This window comes from Anomaloglossus baeobatrachus, chromosome 2 (genome assembly GCF_048569485.1).
Source record: "Anomaloglossus baeobatrachus isolate aAnoBae1 chromosome 2, aAnoBae1.hap1, whole genome shotgun sequence".
Lineage (NCBI taxonomy): Eukaryota > Metazoa > Chordata > Amphibia > Anura > Aromobatidae > Anomaloglossus > Anomaloglossus baeobatrachus.
Window position 1 is genome coordinate 99,022,185 of NC_134354.1, and position 20,593 is coordinate 99,042,777.

The window sequence follows — 20,593 nt, forward strand, 5'->3', positions numbered from 1 at the left end:
GCATCATTCCCAAGAAGACTCATGGCTGTACTAGCTCAACAGGGTACTTCTACTCAATACTGAGCAAAGGGTCTGAATACTTATGACCATGTGATATTTTAGTTTTTCTTGTTTAAAAAGTTTGCAAAAATTTCCACATTTGTTTTTTTTTTCTGTCCAGATGGGGTTCAGAGTGTACATTGAGAAAAAAAAAAAAAATTTTTTGAATTTACCAAATGGCTGCAATAAAACAAAGTGAAAAAATTAAAAGGGGTCTGAATACTTTCCGTACCCACTGTACTTCTACATGTCTGTGGCCATGGTTGTATTCTCTGTACATGGAAGTGGTAGTCATTCATGTGCACAACAATGGCCACAGACATATAGAAGTTAAGAGTTAAAAGTTTTTGTACTGTATTGGAAAATGTAAAAAGTGGTATAATTTTTGATTTGTTTTTATCCATGAGAGTCAATGGGCTACATGTGCATTTCAATAGCATAGAGTTGCCTATGTTCAGCTGATACAACATTCATATACAGTGCTAAGCATAAAAGAGTACACCCCAACAGATTTGTCAGAAAACCTTCAGTTTTCTTTCAGAACCAACATTTTCTGTCATGCCATACTATAAAATACTATCCCAAATGTGGGCCATTGATTGCAAACAAGATATGTTATTTTGCACACCCCAAAAAAGCAATTTTCTTAAAAAATTTACTCGAGACCTTGTTGCAAAAATGAGTACACCTCCAATGAAAATTTTAGTAAAGAAACTAAAGTTTGGACTACAAAATTCTCACTTGACAAATCTTCAACCACTGGAAAGTCTAATTATTCATTAATCAGGTGTCTAGCAGACAGTTAACTATAAGGGTTCGGGTAAATATAGATAGATTCTTTCATCCAAGAGAATTGGGCTGATTATGCAAATTACACTCTGATCGGAGTTTGATCAGTGTCAGCACTGTGAGGAGAAGATGGAGAACAAAATGTCTCCATCTTCTCCATTCTGTGAGTCTCTGGAAATCAGACTGCACTCAGATGTCATCCAAGTGCAGTCTGATGTTTCCCACATGCTCATTGACTTGGATGGCCAAGTGTGATCCAAATATCGGAACAAATTCAGACATGAAGCAATTTTTCCTTGGACAGACATTGTCCGAGGAAAAAAATCTGACCTGTGCACGGCCCCTTAGACCAACATCGGTCACACTCGTTGGATCATACTTGGATCGAACGAGAAAACCCCTTATCATTTAATGCAGTCAGCAACGGCACCACATGGAAGAGAAATGGCAAAAGACCTGAGAAAGGAAATAATTTCCTTACACAATAAATGTGAAAGCTACAAGATCAGCCAAGCTTGGTCAGAAAACTGTAGCAAAAGTGATACAAAAATGTAACAAAGACAGAACTACAACCATCTCATATACACGTCAAGGCAGACCACAGAAGTTCATATCTAAACAGATATGTATCAAATATATATATGTATAAATATATACATATATGTATAAATATATACATATATGTATAAATATATATATAATATATATATATATATAATATTATATAATATATAATATATATATATAATAATATATAATATATAAATATACATATATGTATAAAACAGATATGTCTTCTGATAAGAAGAGTTGAAGACTATCGACAAGCAAGTGAGATAATATGGCGTGCACAGCAAAGAAACAGCATGCATGGGTGTTACCCATGCACAAAATTGTCTGCCTACAATTTGGCAGGGCACATGTTGAAAATATGAAGACGACTGGGCCTCTGTACTCTTGAGTGAGGAGACCGAGATAAATGTTCTCGGAAACTGATTATTTCAAATCTGTATGGTGTCGCAAAGGTGAGGAGTACAAAGAAAAGTCCATGGTGCCTACAGTAAAACATTACGGTGGCAGTGTCCTTATGGTGGGCTGCATGGAGCTGCTGGTGTCAGGAAGCTACATTTCATTGATGGTTTCATGAATTCACATATGTATTGCTTTATATTGAAAGAGAAGATGCTCCCATCACCCCATGCTCTTGGTAGACGTGCATTTTTCTAACAATGATTCAACACACACATCTAAGGTTACTGTTGCATTTCTGTAGAACAGGGTGATGATTCAGTGACCCAGTGTGTCTTCTGATCTAAACCCCATAGCACCAAAAGTAGATTCTGAGGAAACAAGTTATCCCGTTCGATCCAGCATCCCAGCTCTAAAAAGTCCTTTTTAGAGAATGGAAAAAGAGAGATGTTGCAATATGTCGCTCACTTGTTCAATCCATGCCTAGAAGACTTGGAGCGGTCTTTAAGAATCATGGAGCAAATGAATGCAAAACAAATTGAAGCGCTTCCACTTGAGATCCGGAAAATTAGCGTCAGAGAGGGTGATTTTAGGAGTTCCATAATAATTAAAGCAACACGTTTCGGCTATCTATGTAGCCTTCATCAGTTAAAAAAAAAAAGAACATAAAAGTAGGACATAAAATGTAAAACAGACCGCAGGAGTGTAGATTCTACGTCTTTTTTTAAATACATCTCTTGTCTATACTGAGGGGTCAACTAGATTTAACTAAAAGAGGAGGGTGTGGATAATTAACAAATATCCTACCCGAGTATCTGCCCGTAGAGTTGTTCTTTAAATGGAGGGTAGTTTTAATGCTTATAAGCAACTCTACAGGCAAATACTCAGGTGTAGGAGATTTGTCAGTATAGAAAAAGGAAGCATTGAAGACGCCTGCCGAATCTATATTTCCGCTGTCTGTTTTATGTTCTTTTTTACCTGATTAAGGCTACATAGATAGCCGAAACATGTTGTTGTAATTATTAAATAACTCCTAAAATCACCCTCTTTGACGTTATTCTTCCGAATCTCAAGTGGAAGAATGTAAAAAAAAAAAAAGAAGTTTTTCTTTTCCATTCATTTGGTCTATTGTCTGTGGATTTCCGAAGGAGGAATCATCTCTCAGCAACCCATTGTGAGCAGCAAACCACCATTGAGGTTGATCAGACCACCGCAGAGCTTATTATATGCTTTCTATACACCGCCACAAGGTGAGTGTATTCAATATTCTATTTCATATATATCTTTTTACTTACTACCCTTAGATCCTCTCTGTAGAATTGTTTCTAATTAGATATCATGGAGGTCATACAAAATACTAGATGTATTTGTTTTTAATGTATTCATTAATAAATCAATTTGACTAGAATTGAAGATTTTGTAAGGAAAGTGATATTATTAACCTTACTTTCATGTTATGGGTTAAAAAAACGTTCTATGAAACTCGGTCTTGTCAAAGCTTTGGAAATTGTTCTTGTGTTCACTGGGATATTGATTAAAATATTACATTTCAAAGGGGGTGAACTTATTTATTCTGAGCACTGTAAATCAAAAGGGTTTCCTGGTGCACATATTGAACATGTTCTGCAGTTGGGATAAGGTATGGGCATACTTGTGTGTTACATACTGCAATATTGGCCACACATCCTAAATAGTTACAACTACCTCTCCTGATTTCCCCATACACATGAATGCCCCCGTCTGGAGAGCGGTGGCTTATTGCCCTTGTGAATAATGGATCAGTAGTGTTAAAATTCAACAATCCTTTGTCCCCCAAATGTGTTCCAGGGCTGTGGAGTTGGAGCTAGTTTTGGGTGTAGTCAATAGAAACGTACTGACCCCATCCTTAAGGGGATATTCCCATCTCCAAGATCCTATCTCTATATGCAGTAGGTGTAATAATAATAATATTAGCAAATACCTCCAGTTAGAAATGTAGTATAGTTCTTCTGAAAACCTATCTCACTTACATCATGTGCAGGGCATTGCAGGACCTTAGGTATCCATGGTTACAACCACGTGCAACTGTCACTATATGCATGGTCATAAACATGGATACCTAAGGTCCTGCAATGCCCTGCACATGAGGTAAGAGACATGGCTATATCAGGAGAACTATGCTACAATTCTAATTGGATTTGGAGAGAGAACTCCGGCACACTGTATACCCCACAAGAATAGAAACAGGTGTGTAATCAGGTATTTTTATTGATCGAAAAATCTTGATAACAGATGACACATGTATTTTTCCAAAAAAGTCGACGTTTCGGCCTTTGGGCCTTCGTCAGACTGGACTATTATCACATGTAAGGCGTAAGTTATCTGTTGGTATGTATATATTCGTAAGGAAAACGGACATATATACGTCGGGAGAGCCCCTGCAAATGTGATATCTGTTGTATAGTTCTCTTCAGCAATTGCAATACTTAATTGTAGATATACAGAGCTTTATTCCACATATGGCCGTGATGTCATGTAGACAGTCAGGCAGGGTAAAAAATTCAGTACTGGGATTAAATTATAATCAAACCTCCTTATGTATTTATGTGGATATTGGGATAAGGAACCATGCCTAGGCACACTAATGCCGGAAACAGCAGTAGTTTGCTGGGATCACCCAGACACGCTCCACGCTAAGCAGCACATGGATCATATCTCACACCCGGTCCGGCTGGAGGTACCATACTACTGCTGTTTCCGGCATTAGTGTGCCTAGGCATGGTTCCTTATCCCAATATCCACATAAACACATAAGGAGATTTGATTATAATTTAATCCCAGTACTGAATTTTTTACCCTGCCTGACTGTCTACATGACATCACGGCCATATGTGGAATAAAGCTCGGTATATCTACAATTATACAACAGATATCACATTTGCAGGGGCTCTCCCGACGTATATATGTCCATTTTCCTTACGGATATATACATACCAACAGATAACTTACGCCTTACATGTGATAATAGTCTAGTCTGATGAAGGCCCAAAGGCCGAAAAATCAACTTTTTTGGACAAATACATGTGTCATCTGTTATCAAGATTTTTTGATCAATAAAAATACCTGATTACGCAACCTGTTTCTATTCTTGTGGGGTATACAGTGTGCTGGAGTTCTCTCTCCAAATTTGATATAAAATGTTCTCCTGTGCACCTGTGATTCAGTGACGCAGAGCTTTATCCCAGATATTGTATACAATTCTAATTGGAGGCATTTGCTAATATTATTATACCTACTACATATTGGGTTAGGATCTTGCAGATTGGAAATAACCCTTTAGGTTATGTTCACACAGTGCATTTTTTGTAACTACAAAGATGCAGCATTTTTGGCCCCAAAAAACACACAAAACCCACCCGTGGCAAAAACGCATCAAAAAACGCATGTGTTTTTGCCACGTTTTTACCCAATGAGTTTTTTAAGTCAAATCTATTGACTGGAAGGGCTCAAAAACACTGGAAAAACGCAAAAAGAATTGACATGCTGCATCTTCAAAAACGCAGCCAAGATGCAGCCAAAAAAAAGATGCACTGTGCGGACAACAAAATAGAAATCTTATAGACTTTGCTGGGGGAAGGAAATGCATGCATTTAGGTGAATCTCTGTGACCTCAACAATGCACCAAAAACGCAATAAAAGATAGCACATAGCCTAAAGGATGGGGTCAGTACATTTCTACTGACTACACCCAAAACTCAACTCCACGGCCCTGGAGCACATTTGCACATTTGGATGACAAAGGATTGTTGAATTTCAGCACTACTAATCCATTATTCTCAAGGGCAATAAGTCACCTCTCTCCAGACGGGTCATTCATGTTCATAGATGTTCATGTATATTGCATTTATTTATAATTATTGGTCATTTTTGAAGGAGTCGAATTCGGGAAAAATAAAAATAGAGGAGTTGCTACATTAACAGACTCCACAGCCCCAATGCCAATCAACTGTTGGACGAATACCTAGTGTAAATTAAAGTTGGCTATACACAAGATAACTGAACCGAATGTTCATTGGACATAGCGCCATCTTTTCCAACTCCCCCATACACGAGCGCTTGGATGAGCATTCGTGTTTTTTCAGAAAGCGGGAAACCAAACACTTTTGGGTGTTGAAATTCCAATGGCTCAATCCCCCTCGCTCACCTGACATAGCTTGTCAGGGGAGAGTTAGGAGGACCCCCATACTCATTACATGGTCGACCGGATCCGCCAGGTTTGGACAACTTTAATCTTGTATGTGTATGAGGGGGGGGGGGTGCCATGGTTGTAAGGTTTTGCCAAAATCAACTTACAAGTATAATTCCCTAATATATTCTGTAACACCCCCATACAATAGCTATAATGATTGGGGATAATCGAAAACCTCAAATATTCAGCTTCGTGAATATTTGCCGAATAGGTCGCCGCTATTCGAGAATATTCGATGCGCAATGTAAGTCTATGAGAAACCCGAATAACAACTATTCAGAACTATTTGGGCTTCCCACAGGCTTACATTGGGCATTGATTATTCGCATACTGCCGACCTATTCGTCGGATGTTCTTGAAGCTGAATATTTGAGGTATTCAATCATCCCTAATAATGATACATACCTATGACTTTTCTTAATAAATCCGGTATCTGGCTGTATTTGCATTGGTGTGTACAGTCACTGAGCACACACCTTGCCATGGAGTAATGTAATGATTCCCGATAATCATTCCGCTAATCTCGCAGTGCGCCCCTCGTGTGTTTGCTCTCATCACCTCTTGGGAAATTATAAATATTCTGCATCCTTAAGACTAATTAATTTAAGCAACGTCACGGTTGCCAAGTAACAGCCTCTCGGTGCGACTGGAGCTCCTAAACATTTGTTAGACCTGTTAACGTCTTAAGAAAACAGATCTCTGTGAAGAAAAGGAGCAGAACGAGCCGCCCCGACACGTCTTCGTAATTGCCCAAAAAAAATGGAGAAATTATATAAAGGCATGCGTGACCTACAAGTGAAGCAGTAAGAACCGTGATCGGAGTGGTTTTCTGAACTAATTAAAAAGCAGTTTTATAAAAATTTAAAAAACATTAAGTATCGTGGAAGGAAAAAAAAAAAAAAAATCAAACAGGTTTTGTAATTGGAACATGATTAACTAATCTTCCGTAATTACCAGATACTGAACACAAAAAAATGACATTGAAAATGCGAGATTGGCTCTTCCTTGGAAGTTACAGCGTGAAAAGGAAAGAACGCTGATTTGTATTTATGTTATTAGAAATGGCTTGCACATTCAAGCTTTTTTTGCCTCTTTTATTCCTTTCCTGGAGTATCTCTTATCCGCCAACATTGCGGGATGCCATTGACCTTTGTAACGCTCCTGAATGGTTGCATATATACCACTGGCACTGAAGGCAGCAGATTGCAGTTGTGCAAAAGCACCGCCATCCAACTGACCTTTAAAGAATCTACCTGTGAACAAACGCCAATCACTGTGATTGTATGTGAGGCCCAACTGCAAAGTCGCACACACCCTGCCATTGTCCTGGATACCTTTGTTTACACCACCGCCGAGAACAAATATCTTTTACGCAGCACAAAAGCTCATTTCACCCGATGAATGAGTGTTTTGCTTGTTCATTAGATTGCCAACCTGTTTGCAACAAAAGATTAGCATCTTAAAGGGGCTGTCCACTACTTGGACAACCTCTTCTCATTCCCCTTGTTCGCCACCATAAAAATAAAAGAAGCCTATACTCCCCTCCGATGCGACCGCGGTTCCAGTGATGTCTGAAGCCGCGTTCCTGGAGCCCTTGTGATATTGTTATGACACGTGAGCCCCGCGACCAATCAGGGCCTGGCGTTGTGTCTCTTCGCCTTTGGACATTTGAGCAGGATGAGAGTGCTGTGCCGAACGTTCAAAGGTGGGGAGAAGGATTGGTTGCGGGGCCCGAGTGTCATAACGTCACGTGGGCCCGAGGAAAGATCTTATATCATATGCTACTGAGCAAGGGGACATTAGCCTATACATTAGTTCCCCTGTCTAGTCAGCCTCATTAGCCGATTACGGTAGTACGTCCCTGTGGGCGTGCTATCATACTAATGAACGTGCAGCGTCAGAGAATGATCTCACTCACCTCTCCACTGCCATCGCCGCCCAACCCCGGAGTTTGGGTCATGCGCACTACTTCAGTTTGCAGCCAGGACGTGTACATCCGGCTTCATAGTGCTCATGACCGGAACTCCGGGGTCATGTACACTGAGCCAAAATTTAGTGTCGGGCGGCGATTGCAGCCGGAGAGGTGAGTGAGATCATCCTGTGGCACTACGCATTCATTAGCATGATAGCACGCCCACAGGGGTGCACTAACATGCTAATGTGGCAGACTAGCCAGGGAACTAACGCCTAGGGGACTAGTCCCCTCGCTCATTAGCATACTATAAAAGATCTTTAGAAATCCTTTTTCTAAAGATCTCTTTACCTATGCTAGTGTATACAGGGACAGTTAGGCGGGAATTAGCAATATGCATCCAGAACTGCTCGTGGTTCTGGGTGCATATAGGACCCGACAGGTTCCCTCTATGCCTACAGTCCCAGGATGATGTTTTAGAATTTCTACAGAATTTCTATACCTATTGTATTGATCTACGTACATACGCTGAGTATTTGGTAAGTTATTTACCTCAGTATTTGTAGCCAAAAGGCAAAGTAAAGTATAATAGAAATACGGGCACCACTTCTGCAATTTTTTACCCACTCCTGGTTTTGGCTACAAATACTGAGGTAAAAATCTCACCAAATACTCAATGTGTGCACATGGCCTGAGGTAAATTAGGTTCCTTGCATTTTTTTTCATTGTGTTTTCTTACAACCGCTTTTATCATTGCATTTTTTGTCTCAAGTTGTGTAATGTTTTAAATAAAGCTACATTGCTTTTGATACTTGCTGGTATTTGGGTTTGACAAAACTTTATTGATAGTTTTTCTGGATTACGGTACATTTGTTTTTTCATTCTTTTCCACTGCAGAAATGAACTAAAAACGTCTAAGTGTTTTTTACGTGCACATTTTCCACTTCTAATGCAATTCTGGGAGGAAAATCAGCACATAAAACTCAGTGTACCCGCAACAGAAATGACATGCAGCGGATTTGCAGCGCGCACCACATGTCAGATTACACTGAGTAGATAACAAGCACAGGGGCAGGAGATCACTATAAGGGTAAGTTCACACAGTGCGTTTTTCGCGGCGTTTTTGCGCAGTTTTCGGGTGCGTTTTTGCTCAGAAAACTGCATGACTTTGCTTCCCCAGCAAAGTCTATGAGTTTTCATTTTTGCTGTCTGCACACAGCGTTTTTTTCAGCTGCGTTTTTGTGGTGCCACAAAAACGCAGCATGTCAATTATTCCTGCGTTTTTCACTGCGCTTTTCATCCATTGAGTGCAATGGGATGTTGAAAGACGCAATGAGAAACGCAAATAGCTGCGTTTTGGTGCGTTTTGGTGCGTTTCTAAGACCAAAAACGCAGCTATAAACGCAGGAGGTGGGTAGTAAAGTGACGTGTACAGGAAGAGGATTCCTTCTGTCAGTAAACACAGAAGCGTGAATCCTCCCGGCACCGTCACCGCTGCGTCCACCTCCCGTCCTATGTATGCTGCCGTGCGGCGCCATGTCTGGGCGGGAGGTGGAAGCGGCTGCGAAAACAAAAGTGAACAGTAGAAAAAAAAAAAAAAAAAAGTTATACTCACCTGTCTGCAGCCTCCCGGTGCCATGCCCGCTCCCATCTCCTCTCACGGTATCGCCGCTCCGGGTGTGTGCAGTCTCCCCGGGCAGTACGATAGATGCAGGACCTGGCGATGGATCACCTGATGCAGTCACCTGACGCATCAGGTGATCGTAAGTCTCGGGCTGACGCCAGCGGCCGGCCGGCTTCACCTATCAGCGGATGCGTCAGGAGACTTCATCCCTGATTACCGGCAGCTTCTGCAGCGATCGGACGGGATCAGACTCCGCTGCAGGAGCTGCCGGTAATCAGCACATAAGTGAGTATTTTTTTTTTTGCACCGATGCATCTGCTGATTGTATAAAAGCAGTTTATACAATCAGCTGATGTGTGATGTGATTGAGGCACTTGATCCTGACACATCATCTGATCGCTTTTCCTTCCAGCAAACCGATCAGATGATATTGTATCCGGATTGGACGGTGCGGGACCCTTGACCCAGGATTACTGCGGAGGGGGGTTCTTTATTTCAATAAAGATGGAGTCACTAATTGTGTTGTGTTTTATTTCTAATAAAAATATTTTTCTGTGTGTTGTGTTTTTTTTTTATCTTTACTAGAAATTCATGGTGGTCATGTCTAATACTGGCGTGACACCATGAATTTCGGGCTTAGGGCCAGCTATACAGCTAGCCCTAACCCCATTATTACCCATTACGCCATTTTCTGGGGTGGCTGCGGGACTGCAATTCACAGCGGGGGTGCCCAGAAAGCATGGGCACCCTGCACTGTGGATTCCAATCCCCAGCTGCCTAGTTGTACCCGGCTGGACTCAAAAATTGGGCGAAGCTCACGTCATTTTTTTTTTAAAAATTATTTCATGAAATTTATGAAATAATTAAAAAAAAAAGGGCTTCCCTATATTTTTGGTTCCCAGCCGGGTACAAATAGGCAGCTGGGGGTTGGGGGCAGCCCGTACCTGCCTGCTGTACCCGGCTAGCATACAAAAATATGGCGAAGCCCACGTCATTTTTTTTGTTTGGGGGGGGGGCAAAGAAATCCTGCATACAGTCCTGGAAGGTGGATGCTGAGCCTTGTAGTTCGACAGCTGCTGTCTGCTCTCCTGCATACACTATTGGATGGAGGATGCTGAGCCTTGTAGTTCGACAGCTGCTGTCTGCTCTCCTGCATACACTATTGGATGGAGGATGCTGAGCCTTGTAGTTCTGCAGCTGCTGTCTGCTCTCCTGCATACACTATTGGATGGAGCATGCTGAGCCTTGTAGTTCTGCCGCTGTCTGCTCTTCTGCATACACTAGTGGAGAATGAAGAACACATTGAAGGAGGAAATGACATCAGACCTTTTTTTTGTTCACTGATAAAAAACGCATAAAGACGCAGTGAGCAAAAACGCAGCAAAACAACGCACCAAATCGCGGCAAAACGCATGCGTTTTTTGCCGCGGGTGCGTTTTTGTGCGGTTTTTGCCGCAAGAAACGCACAAAAACGCAGCGTCAAAAAAACGCAGTGTGTGAACCTAGCCTAAATCCATCCCCTTTGATAGCACTGTAAGGCTATGTGCACACGATGCAGATTTGGTGCAGATATGCAAACATGAGGAAAAGAAAAGATACCTCGCCGTGTATAATCCCACGGCCATATAAATAAATCCCTAGCACTCAATAGGACAAGAGTCTGTCATGATGCAAAACGTGTTTTATTATATAGAATATCTGCAAAAGTAAAAATTTACACCTCAACCAGATTTAAAGCAAAGCCAACGTTTCGGCCAGAGTTGGCCTTTGTCAAGGTTTTGCGTATTATAGAGTTGGGGAAAATTACGAGTTGGACGTCAAAAAGACCGTATTTTAGAGAAGGCGTAAAGGCTGCTTTACACACAGCGACATCGCTAGTGATGTCGCTCGTGAAAGCACCCGCCCTTGTCGTTTATACGTCATGGGCAAATCGCTGCCCGTGGTGCACAATATCGTTAGTCTCCGTCATACATACTTACCTTCCTAACGACATCACTGTGGCCGGCGAACCGCCTCTTTTATAAGGGGGTGGTTCGTGCGGCGTCCCACGGCAGGCGTCCAATTGAAGCGGAGGGGCGGAGAGCAGCCGCAGGAAAGTCACGCCCACCTCGTTGCCGGAGGACGCAGGTACGGTGTTGTTCGTCATTCCTGGGGTGTCACACGTAGCGATGTGTGCTGCCTCAGAAAGAAGAACAACCTGCGTCCTGCAACAGCTACGATATTTGGGATTTGAACGACGTGTCAACGATCAACGATTAGGTGAGTATTTTTGATCATTAGCGGTCGCTCGTACGTGTCACACGCAACGACGTCGCTAACGAGGCCGGATGTGCGTCACGAATTCCATGACCCCAACGACATCTCGTTAGCGATGTCGTTGCGTGTAAAGCCCCTTTTAATTTTGTGCGAACTTTGCTCTCTGCCAGGGTAGGCGGGAACAGGGTCCTTTAAGTCAGTAGTGTCAGCAGCAGCAGAGCAGGTAATCTGGTTGAGGTGTAAATTTTTCCTTTTGCATATACTCCCACGACCGTGATAATATTGTTGGTACCGCTCCAGAAAAGTCACTGACCCATGCTGGAAAATCCAGGAAAAAAGAAAGTTGAATCAATTACTTAAAAAAAAAAAAGTTCACCATGAAGGCAGTATCTGAACACAACGAATTTTTGGCGTTGCTGCCCTTAATTACTTAAGGGCAGCAACGTCAGAAACGCGTTGAGTGTTCACATACTGCCATCATGGTGAATTTTATGAAATATTTATGAAACAGACTGAAGATTTTTATTAGCCAACCTGATCCAACTGTCTATTTTCCTGTTTCATGGAGCAGCCAGAGGTCACAACTCAGTATAGGTCTGTACTGAAAACTTGTGGTCACAAGAGGACACCTCGGGACCGGAATGACACCTAACATTTTGCCACAGATCACAATCAAACAATTGCCTGTGCAGTCACTACAAGTCACTACAGGATCACTGTCAGCAGAAAATTACACCGTCATTTAAATGTACAGTGATGTTCATCAAGAAATTGGTCTTTGGATTGTCAAGCAGCATTGTTGGGACTCATTCAGACGTCTTTGCACATTGGTCCAATCTCAGACTGCAATGCATGGATTGACTGCGACTTTCCTGACAGGAGCATCACAACATCATGTAAATATATGAATATGTCATGCACCGGTCTGAACAGCTGCAGCCAGTCCATGCATTACAGTCAGAGATCGGACCGATGTGCAAAGATGTCTGAACGAGCCCTTACGTTAAATCACAATGGATTTATCGGTGGGGGTCACAACTCAGGCTTCCTGCTAATCAGCTAAATAAATGAGCCCCTTCTAGGAATACTCAGACACTGTGGCTTCTATGTGCAGCTGTACCTAGTACTGGACCTCAATCACATTAACTTGAATAACCATCAGAGCATCCCTTACTAGGGCTGAGCGGATTCGTATTGTAAAACTCCAGATCCGCGCAGTTTCAAAGATTTCCGGGTGCCGGATCCGGATCCGGCACTGGTGAAAATAATTGAAAAATAAAGAAAAACAGAAATAAAACAGCGTTTCATACTTACCGAGACTCGGTGTCATGGCGGCACACTGCTTCCGGGTCGCGCATTCACTTCCTGTATTGTGCATCCTATACACACAGCTTTCCGTGTGTTCCCCGCCCACCAGCCGTCCTCTCGTCTGTGATTGGTTGCAAGCAGATGCACCCCCAGCCTGTGACAGTATCTGCCTGCCATGCAGTCATCGCGGCTCAGTCATTGTCTGCACAGCCCGCGGTTGTGCTCTATGGCTGCTGGCTGTGTTATGTAGCAGAGCTGAAGTGGCGTGGGACCTCGTGTGGATTGCGCCGGACCTGCAGGGTGTTGGGGGTTAATGAAATGGTGAAGGAAGGTGTGTGTTTTTATTAATAAAGGATTTTTCTCTGTTTGTTCTTATTTACTTTCATGTACAGGTTAATAATGGGGGTGTCTCAGACTCCTGTGCCATCATTAACCTAGAGCTTAGTAGCAGCTGTGCGCTGTTATTAACCCTTACTATTACCCCGATTCCCACCGCACCAGGGCAATCGAGAAGAGCTGAAATTGCACCGGGATTGTCACAACTAATAGATGCGGCAATACTGTGCGGATGCAGGCTGACAATACCAGCCCCCAGCCGCCTTTATCATGGATGAGTATCAAAATTTGGGGGGAACCGTACGTAGTTTTTTTTTTTTTTTTTAATTATTTAAATAATAATAATAAAAAAAGTCGCATGTGATTTCTCTTAGGCTGGAGTCACACATGCGAGGGACTCCCGCGAGTCTGACATCAAAGCACAGCTGCGCACACTTCTGACAGGAGAGTGCATGTGTTTCTAGGAACATGCTTGCTCATGTTCAGAGAGCGCAGGCTGTGCCGGCTGATGTCATATCAGACTTGCTCGAGTCTAACAGCACATCACCGACACAGCCGCGCACACTTCTGCACATGCACGTTCACCATACTGACCCGCAGACACTTGCACTGCTTTCCCCGCCCACCGGCCGTCCTGCTGCCTGTGATTGGTTGCAGTCAGCTGACACGCTGACACTCAGGGTGGGGGCGTATCTAACTGCAACCAATTACACGCGCCGGTGGGCGGGCAAAACAATGAATATTGAATTGTCGACTCCGGAAGGGAAAAGTGTGACCTGGAAGTAGTATACCGTCATGACACAACCTCGTGTGAGTACACCGCGCTCGCTCCTACCCCCATATCCCTTCCACCACCGTTTTTAATCTCCGGATTCTGGTCCCCATAGACTTATATGGGCACCGGAATCCAGAGCAGATCCGGATTATTTTTTCAATCCGCCAGTGATTTGCCGGTCCAGGATTTTGGCAGATTCGATCAACTCTATGACTGACCCTTTATTATGTCGTTCAGTAAGGGAATTAGGGGTGGAATCCTCAAAAGAACAAACATCATCAGGCGCCACTAAAAATAGTTCATCAATATTTCACATCTAGAAAATCCCTTTAATCAATGACATATTGGCCATTGTGACTACAACATGATGAATACAGAAAACATAGACATAACATCAATACTCGAGGACGAAGTGTGAGAAAGATGAAAATGCCTGATAGCTACAAATTCTCTATCTGTTCCACCACCAGAGGCTAAACGTCACGTATTGTTTATGTACGGTATGTCACAAAGTAATCAATGAGACCTATTTTTGTAAGGTCTTACAAAAAAAAAAACAATTTTCACACTATGAAGCAAAGGTCTCATGTATGGGGAAGACTATGAAATGATACAGGATTAGTTATGGCCTATACAAGAGATTTGCATCCAGCTTCATTTATTTATACGCAAAGTTTTCTTATTCTGCTCAAAATGTTACCAGTCAGAAAGAGGACATCTCCTACTAAAAATAAAGCCACAATACCACATCCATGTTCACCGCTTTGCCATTGTCAACCTGCATACAGGGATAACCGAGAGGGCGATTTCTGTTCAGTGCTTTCAAGTCATTGAACGATGGCGGGGAACAATGCATTCTGGGAAGTTAGAGAAATGAGGTTCCAGCTCCTATAGTGCTGGTAGAATTCTGATCAATGCTACCTATTTAAAAATATTGCATGGCAAGTGACAAGGCATGATCATCAGGACATTTACTGGACAAATTAGACTGCTATGTATTTCAAAAGCAATTCTAAGTTGTGGTGGGGGAGGAGCACAGCAAGACCATGCTTTTTCCCCACCTGTTCTGCAGCAATCTCTTTCCGATCATCACTTTACCCAGAGGTGAGTCTTGCATTTACAACACATGACTACTAAAGCCTTTTATTGGCTTCAGTGGTCATGTGATTAATGGATGGATGTTATCACTATAGGACTAGCAGGGACCAATAATGCTGCAGAGGATATAAGGGGCTAGTATTGTTTTTATACCATTCACCACTCTTGGAAAACTTTTATAAAATCCCAAAAAGCACCTCTTCGGCGGTTTTTGTTTGTTTGTTTTTTTTTTAATTAGATTTACAGCATTACTCTAGCAGTAAAATGAAGTCCCCTGCCCCCTGTCTTATACTCACCTGCCACTGTCTTCCTCTGTTTCCAACATTGCTCCTGTCAGTCTCTAGCGATTTGTGACCTTCTGGCAGCCCCAGTGTTTCATGGAGGCGTCAGAGGTCATAACTCAATACAAGTCTATGAGAGCCTCGTTCTGGCTCTCATAGACTTGTATTGGTAAGAATGTGATGTAACCACAAGATGGCGATGCGGACCCGGAGCAATGCCGGAAAAAGATGACAACACTGTAGGGTGTAGAGTATATGACAGGGGGCTGGGGACTTAGATTTAAAGTACCTCTCCAGCAGTGAAAAATAAAAAGGCTGGTGTGGTGCTTTAAGAGTAAGGGGTGCTTCACACACAGCGAGCTCGCTGCCGAGATCGCTGCTGAGTCACGCTTTTTGTGACGCAGCAGTGACCTCATTAGCGATCTCGCTGTGTGTGACACTGAGCAGCGATCTGGCCCCTGCTGCGAGATCGCTGCTCGTTACACACAGCCCTGGTTCGTTTTCTTCAAAGCCGCTCTCCCCGCTGTGACACACAGATCGCTGTGTGTGACAGCGAGAGAGCGACAAATGAAGCGAGCAGGGAGCAGGAGCCGGCATCTGACAGCTGAGGTAAGCTGTATCCAAGATAAACATCGGGTAACCAAGGTGGTTACCCGATATTTACCTTAGTTACGAGCCTCTGCAGCTCTCACGCTGCCTGTGCTGCCGGCTCCGGCTCTCTGCACATGTAGCTGCTGTACACATCGGGTTAATTAACCCGATGTGTACAGCAGCTAGGAGAGCAAGGAGTCAGCGCTAAGCAGTGTGCGCGGCTCCCTGCTCTCTGCACATGTAGCTGCATTACACATCGGGTTAATTAACCCGATGTGTACTGTAGCTATGGTAGGAGAGCAAGGAGCCAGCGCTCAGTGTGCGCGGCTCCCTGCTCCCTGCACACACAGCTGTGCGCTGGTAACTAATGTAAACATCGGGTAACCATACCCGATGTTTACCTTAGTTACCAGTCTCCGCAGCTTGCAGACGGCAGCTCCGTGCAAGCGCAGCGTCGCTTGCACGTCGCTGCTGGCTGGGGGCTGTTCACTGGTCGCTGGTGAGATCTGCCTGTTTGACAGCTCACCAGCGACCATGTAGCGATGCAGCAGCGATCCTGACCAGGTCAGATCGCTGGTCGGATCGCTGCTGCATCGCTAAGTGTGAAGGTACCCTTAAGGTTGGAAAAGAAGCAGGAGGATCAGCGAATACAGTTTAATTACCCACTACTAGGTGGAAATATACAAAACATTCAAATGTAGTGAAGATATGAGGTGAGAACAGATAACAGATGTGATCCTGTAACATTGTATGAGAAATAAGGGTGATATGAGGGATACTATCTCCCGTTGGGGTTCTTTGCCCAGTGGAAGGATTTATTTTCTTTTTGTCTTACCAGTTTTTGGAATAGATGTCCAACAGTCGTTTTGTCATCCCATTCTTGGACGCAGGGGCAGAGGTTGTCATAGAAGTCTTTGTGGATCTCATAGATATCCTGGACCTTGTAAAATATGGCGTCTATTTGCTGCATGGTTAGCACTGGCTGTGAGGTGGTGGCAGTGGCTTTCAGTGGCTTCATTGGCTGTAAAACAAAATAATTTTTATTTATAAAGCGCCAACATATTCCACAGCACTTAACATTTCAGAGCGGACATACACAGACAATATCAGACCTCACGGAATAACTCAAGAAATACATAGAGGAGTGCGTGCCCTGCTCACAAGATATGAGCCTATGAATAAAAAATCCCTGATACCACAGATCTGTATGGGTAAAATTGTTTGAAAAGTAAGCGGTAATTATATACTTTTGATCGCTGAACTAAGTAAAAATATAAAAAAAATTGCATCACGTTCTTTTCCACATACACTGACTCCATCGGCTTTTCTTGCACCATACTTTGGCCCCTTTGCGCAACATTTGGTGGGGATGATTTTGGTGTCATTAGACTAGTTAGAGATTAATGGACGCCGTGTAGTGTTCATAGCGTCCAATCACAGCTTATCTTTCATTTTACCTAAGCAGTATAAGGCCGGTTTCACACTTGCGTTGAACGGCATCCGTTGCATTGCGTTGTGTGACGGATGCACCGGATGCGTTGTATACAGTGGCACAATGGATGCTATGGATCGTACAAAATAACGCAATCTGTTTTTTTTTTTCTTGACTTTACACATCTGGGCATGCGCAGTTGTGTAAAGACTGTGGCGTTAACAGAATCTGTCAAATGACGGATTCTAACGGAATCAGCCACCATAGGCGTCCATTATAAAAACAACGGACGCCGACAGAATCCTGCAGGTTGCGTTTTTTTTGACACTACACCAAGCGCAGAAACGCTACATGCGGCGTTCAATCCGCCCGGCGGATGCAACGTAGCGTTGACTGACAGATGCAACGCAAGACCATCCGTTGCTATCCGTAGCTAATAGACATCTATGAGGAATAAAACGGTTTCCTGCAACGGTTACCGTAATTCCTCAAGGCGGCGGATAGCAACGGAAGCCGTTCAACGCAAGTGTGAAACCGGCCTAAGAAATGAAAGCTGTGCATAACACAATTAGTTGTTATGGGCAGTAAAGACAGATTTATTTATATTTTTTTTAGTCACAGTTCATAAGAACCTGCTCGCTCCTGGTACCTGTTTTTCATGGTACAGAAGCAGAGAAAAGGAATTCATTCCATACTTTTCTCAAGATGGTGCTCTAGTGTATTGCAGTGATGTTTCTGGGCTGATGGAGAAATGTAACATCCAGTATAATGTGATAAAGTGGAGACGCTTTATTGATTCATAGAAAAAAAGTCTGAAAGCTGCTCCTACACAATGGCAGCGAGTATGCGTCAGTGTCTGTAGGGCATTCTGCGCACTTGAAGGAAAGTGATGAGAATTTAGACTTTATTCTCAAGAAATTTAACTACAAGGATCAAGGGTGTTCAATATTTAGTGATCTGAAAGTTCTCGCTTTGCTCCTTGGGCAGCAAGAAGGATACAAGAAAGACCCATGCTTTTTGCGTGAATAGGACATATGAGATAGGACTCATCACTGGAGCCAAAGAAGCTGGGGACCGAGAACATCTTTGCAATCTGGACCTAAGAACACCGATGCAGAAGTTTACTTCATCCCCCTAAAGATCTCTGCCACCGCACCACATTAAGCGTGGACTGATGAAGCAGTTTGTGAACCTTCTACCGAAAGTTGGGATTTTTAAGTACCTGTGTACCACGTTTCAGGGACTCTTCAAAGCAAAACTGAAGGAAGGAATTTATGTGGGTCCAGATATTTGGAAACTCATGAAGGATGAAATGTTCAAAATAAAAATGAAAGCTGTTCTTTTACAGAAGTTTTGAAGAAATTTTTAGGTACCCACAAAAATCCAAAATTTAAAGTCCATCCTTTAGAACAAGGGTCTCAATTTCGGCTGGGTATATGGGCCGCACATAGAAAAAAAATCATTTCGGGGCACTACTCTTTTCAGGACAAAGTGACATTGTATTGGTACCATTTTTTTTTTCTATACAACTCTGGATCAGTTTTTGAACATTTTTCGTTTATTATAACATACACACACATACATCATTTTTGCTGATAAAAAAAAAATAAAAATCACTGTGGATTTTTTGAAGAATTGTATCCCCTTTTTGTAAGTTATACAGTTTTACAATTAGCACAATATAGTAATTTTGGCAGTCATCTTGTTGTAGTGTTCCCATCCTGTTTCCCTTCTTGTAGTGATGTGCACCATCCTTGTGCTCATCTTCTGGTAATGTGCCCATTCTGCAGTAATGTGTCCATCCTTGTGCCCATCCTGTAATGATGTGCCCATGCAGGTCCTCTTCTTGTAGCTGGACTGTTCTTGTAGTAATGTTGCATCATGGTTTCCTATTGGTACCATTCCACACACACAGCCCTGTGCAGCCTCTGCGGACAACACACAAACATCAAAACATTCTTCTCACCTGTCCTCCGTGTTAGTTACTAAACAGGACACATCTTCGTATATATGCTATGATTTGTGTTGGTCGAGGGTAAGATGCTGCCAAAATATTTTAAAATAAAACACTTTCTCAGCCTGGCTTTCAGCCTGAGATTTTTCACTCTGTGCCGTACGCAATATATAATTTTCTATACTTTAATAGTGCGATTTTCAAAGATATGGACGAAATGGCTGTTGACCGAACGATCAGCCGAAGTAATGTTTTTAGAAGGTATGCTTGTCATCTGTGATTGGGCTGTGAAGGTTATTGTACTGGGTGAGAATGGGAAAACTAAAAACCACAAATCATCAAATGTAAGTGTCTCCAGTGGTTACTTATGTATGCAAATTGTTTTTTTTTTTAATTTAAATGACAGATTCTTATGTTTTCTTATGTCTGGATTTAAAAAAAAAAACAAGAAAACAAATCTCATTTTACCATCACGTATTCATTTTGCACAAAACACACGTGAAATTCCGTGCAAGCAAGATGAACAAAAAAATGTATTTATTGTAGGCAAAAAAAAATAAAAATAAATAAATCAAATTATATATATATATATATATATATATATATATATACATATATACACACATATATATATATGAATATATATACATACATACACACATAATATATATATATATATACACACATATATACATACATATATACACATACATACATATATATATATATATATATATATATATATATATATATATATATATATATATATATACACACACATTTAATATTGAACATTCATTCAGCAACTTTATTGGAAATTAATTCTTGCTTATTTTCCGTATCCCTTGATTCCTTTTCTCTTATAGAAGGCTGTGGATCTTCTCTGTGAAGCTTCCAGCAGTCGTCCCCCATCATCTTCACGTTCCATCTACCTTGGTATCCCTTCGCTAATAGCACCAAGGTTTTCAGGAAAGTCGTCCAAGTGGGAATGTAAAAAATGT

General features: G+C 42.2%; 1 protein-coding gene across 6 annotated transcripts in view; it reads right to left on the minus strand.

The window, feature by feature from the left end:
- ABR (ABR activator of RhoGEF and GTPase) overlaps nucleotides 1–20,593 on the minus strand; it is a 551,973-nt gene that overhangs the window by 191,824 nt on the left and 339,556 nt on the right. For all 6 annotated transcript variants that reach the window (XM_075335215.1, XM_075335218.1, XM_075335216.1 and 3 more), the window contains one exon: nucleotides 17,042–17,227. In XM_075335215.1, the coding sequence (XP_075191330.1) occupies nucleotides 17,042–17,227 (186 nt within the window). The remainder of the gene's footprint in view (nucleotides 1–17,041; nucleotides 17,228–20,593) is intronic.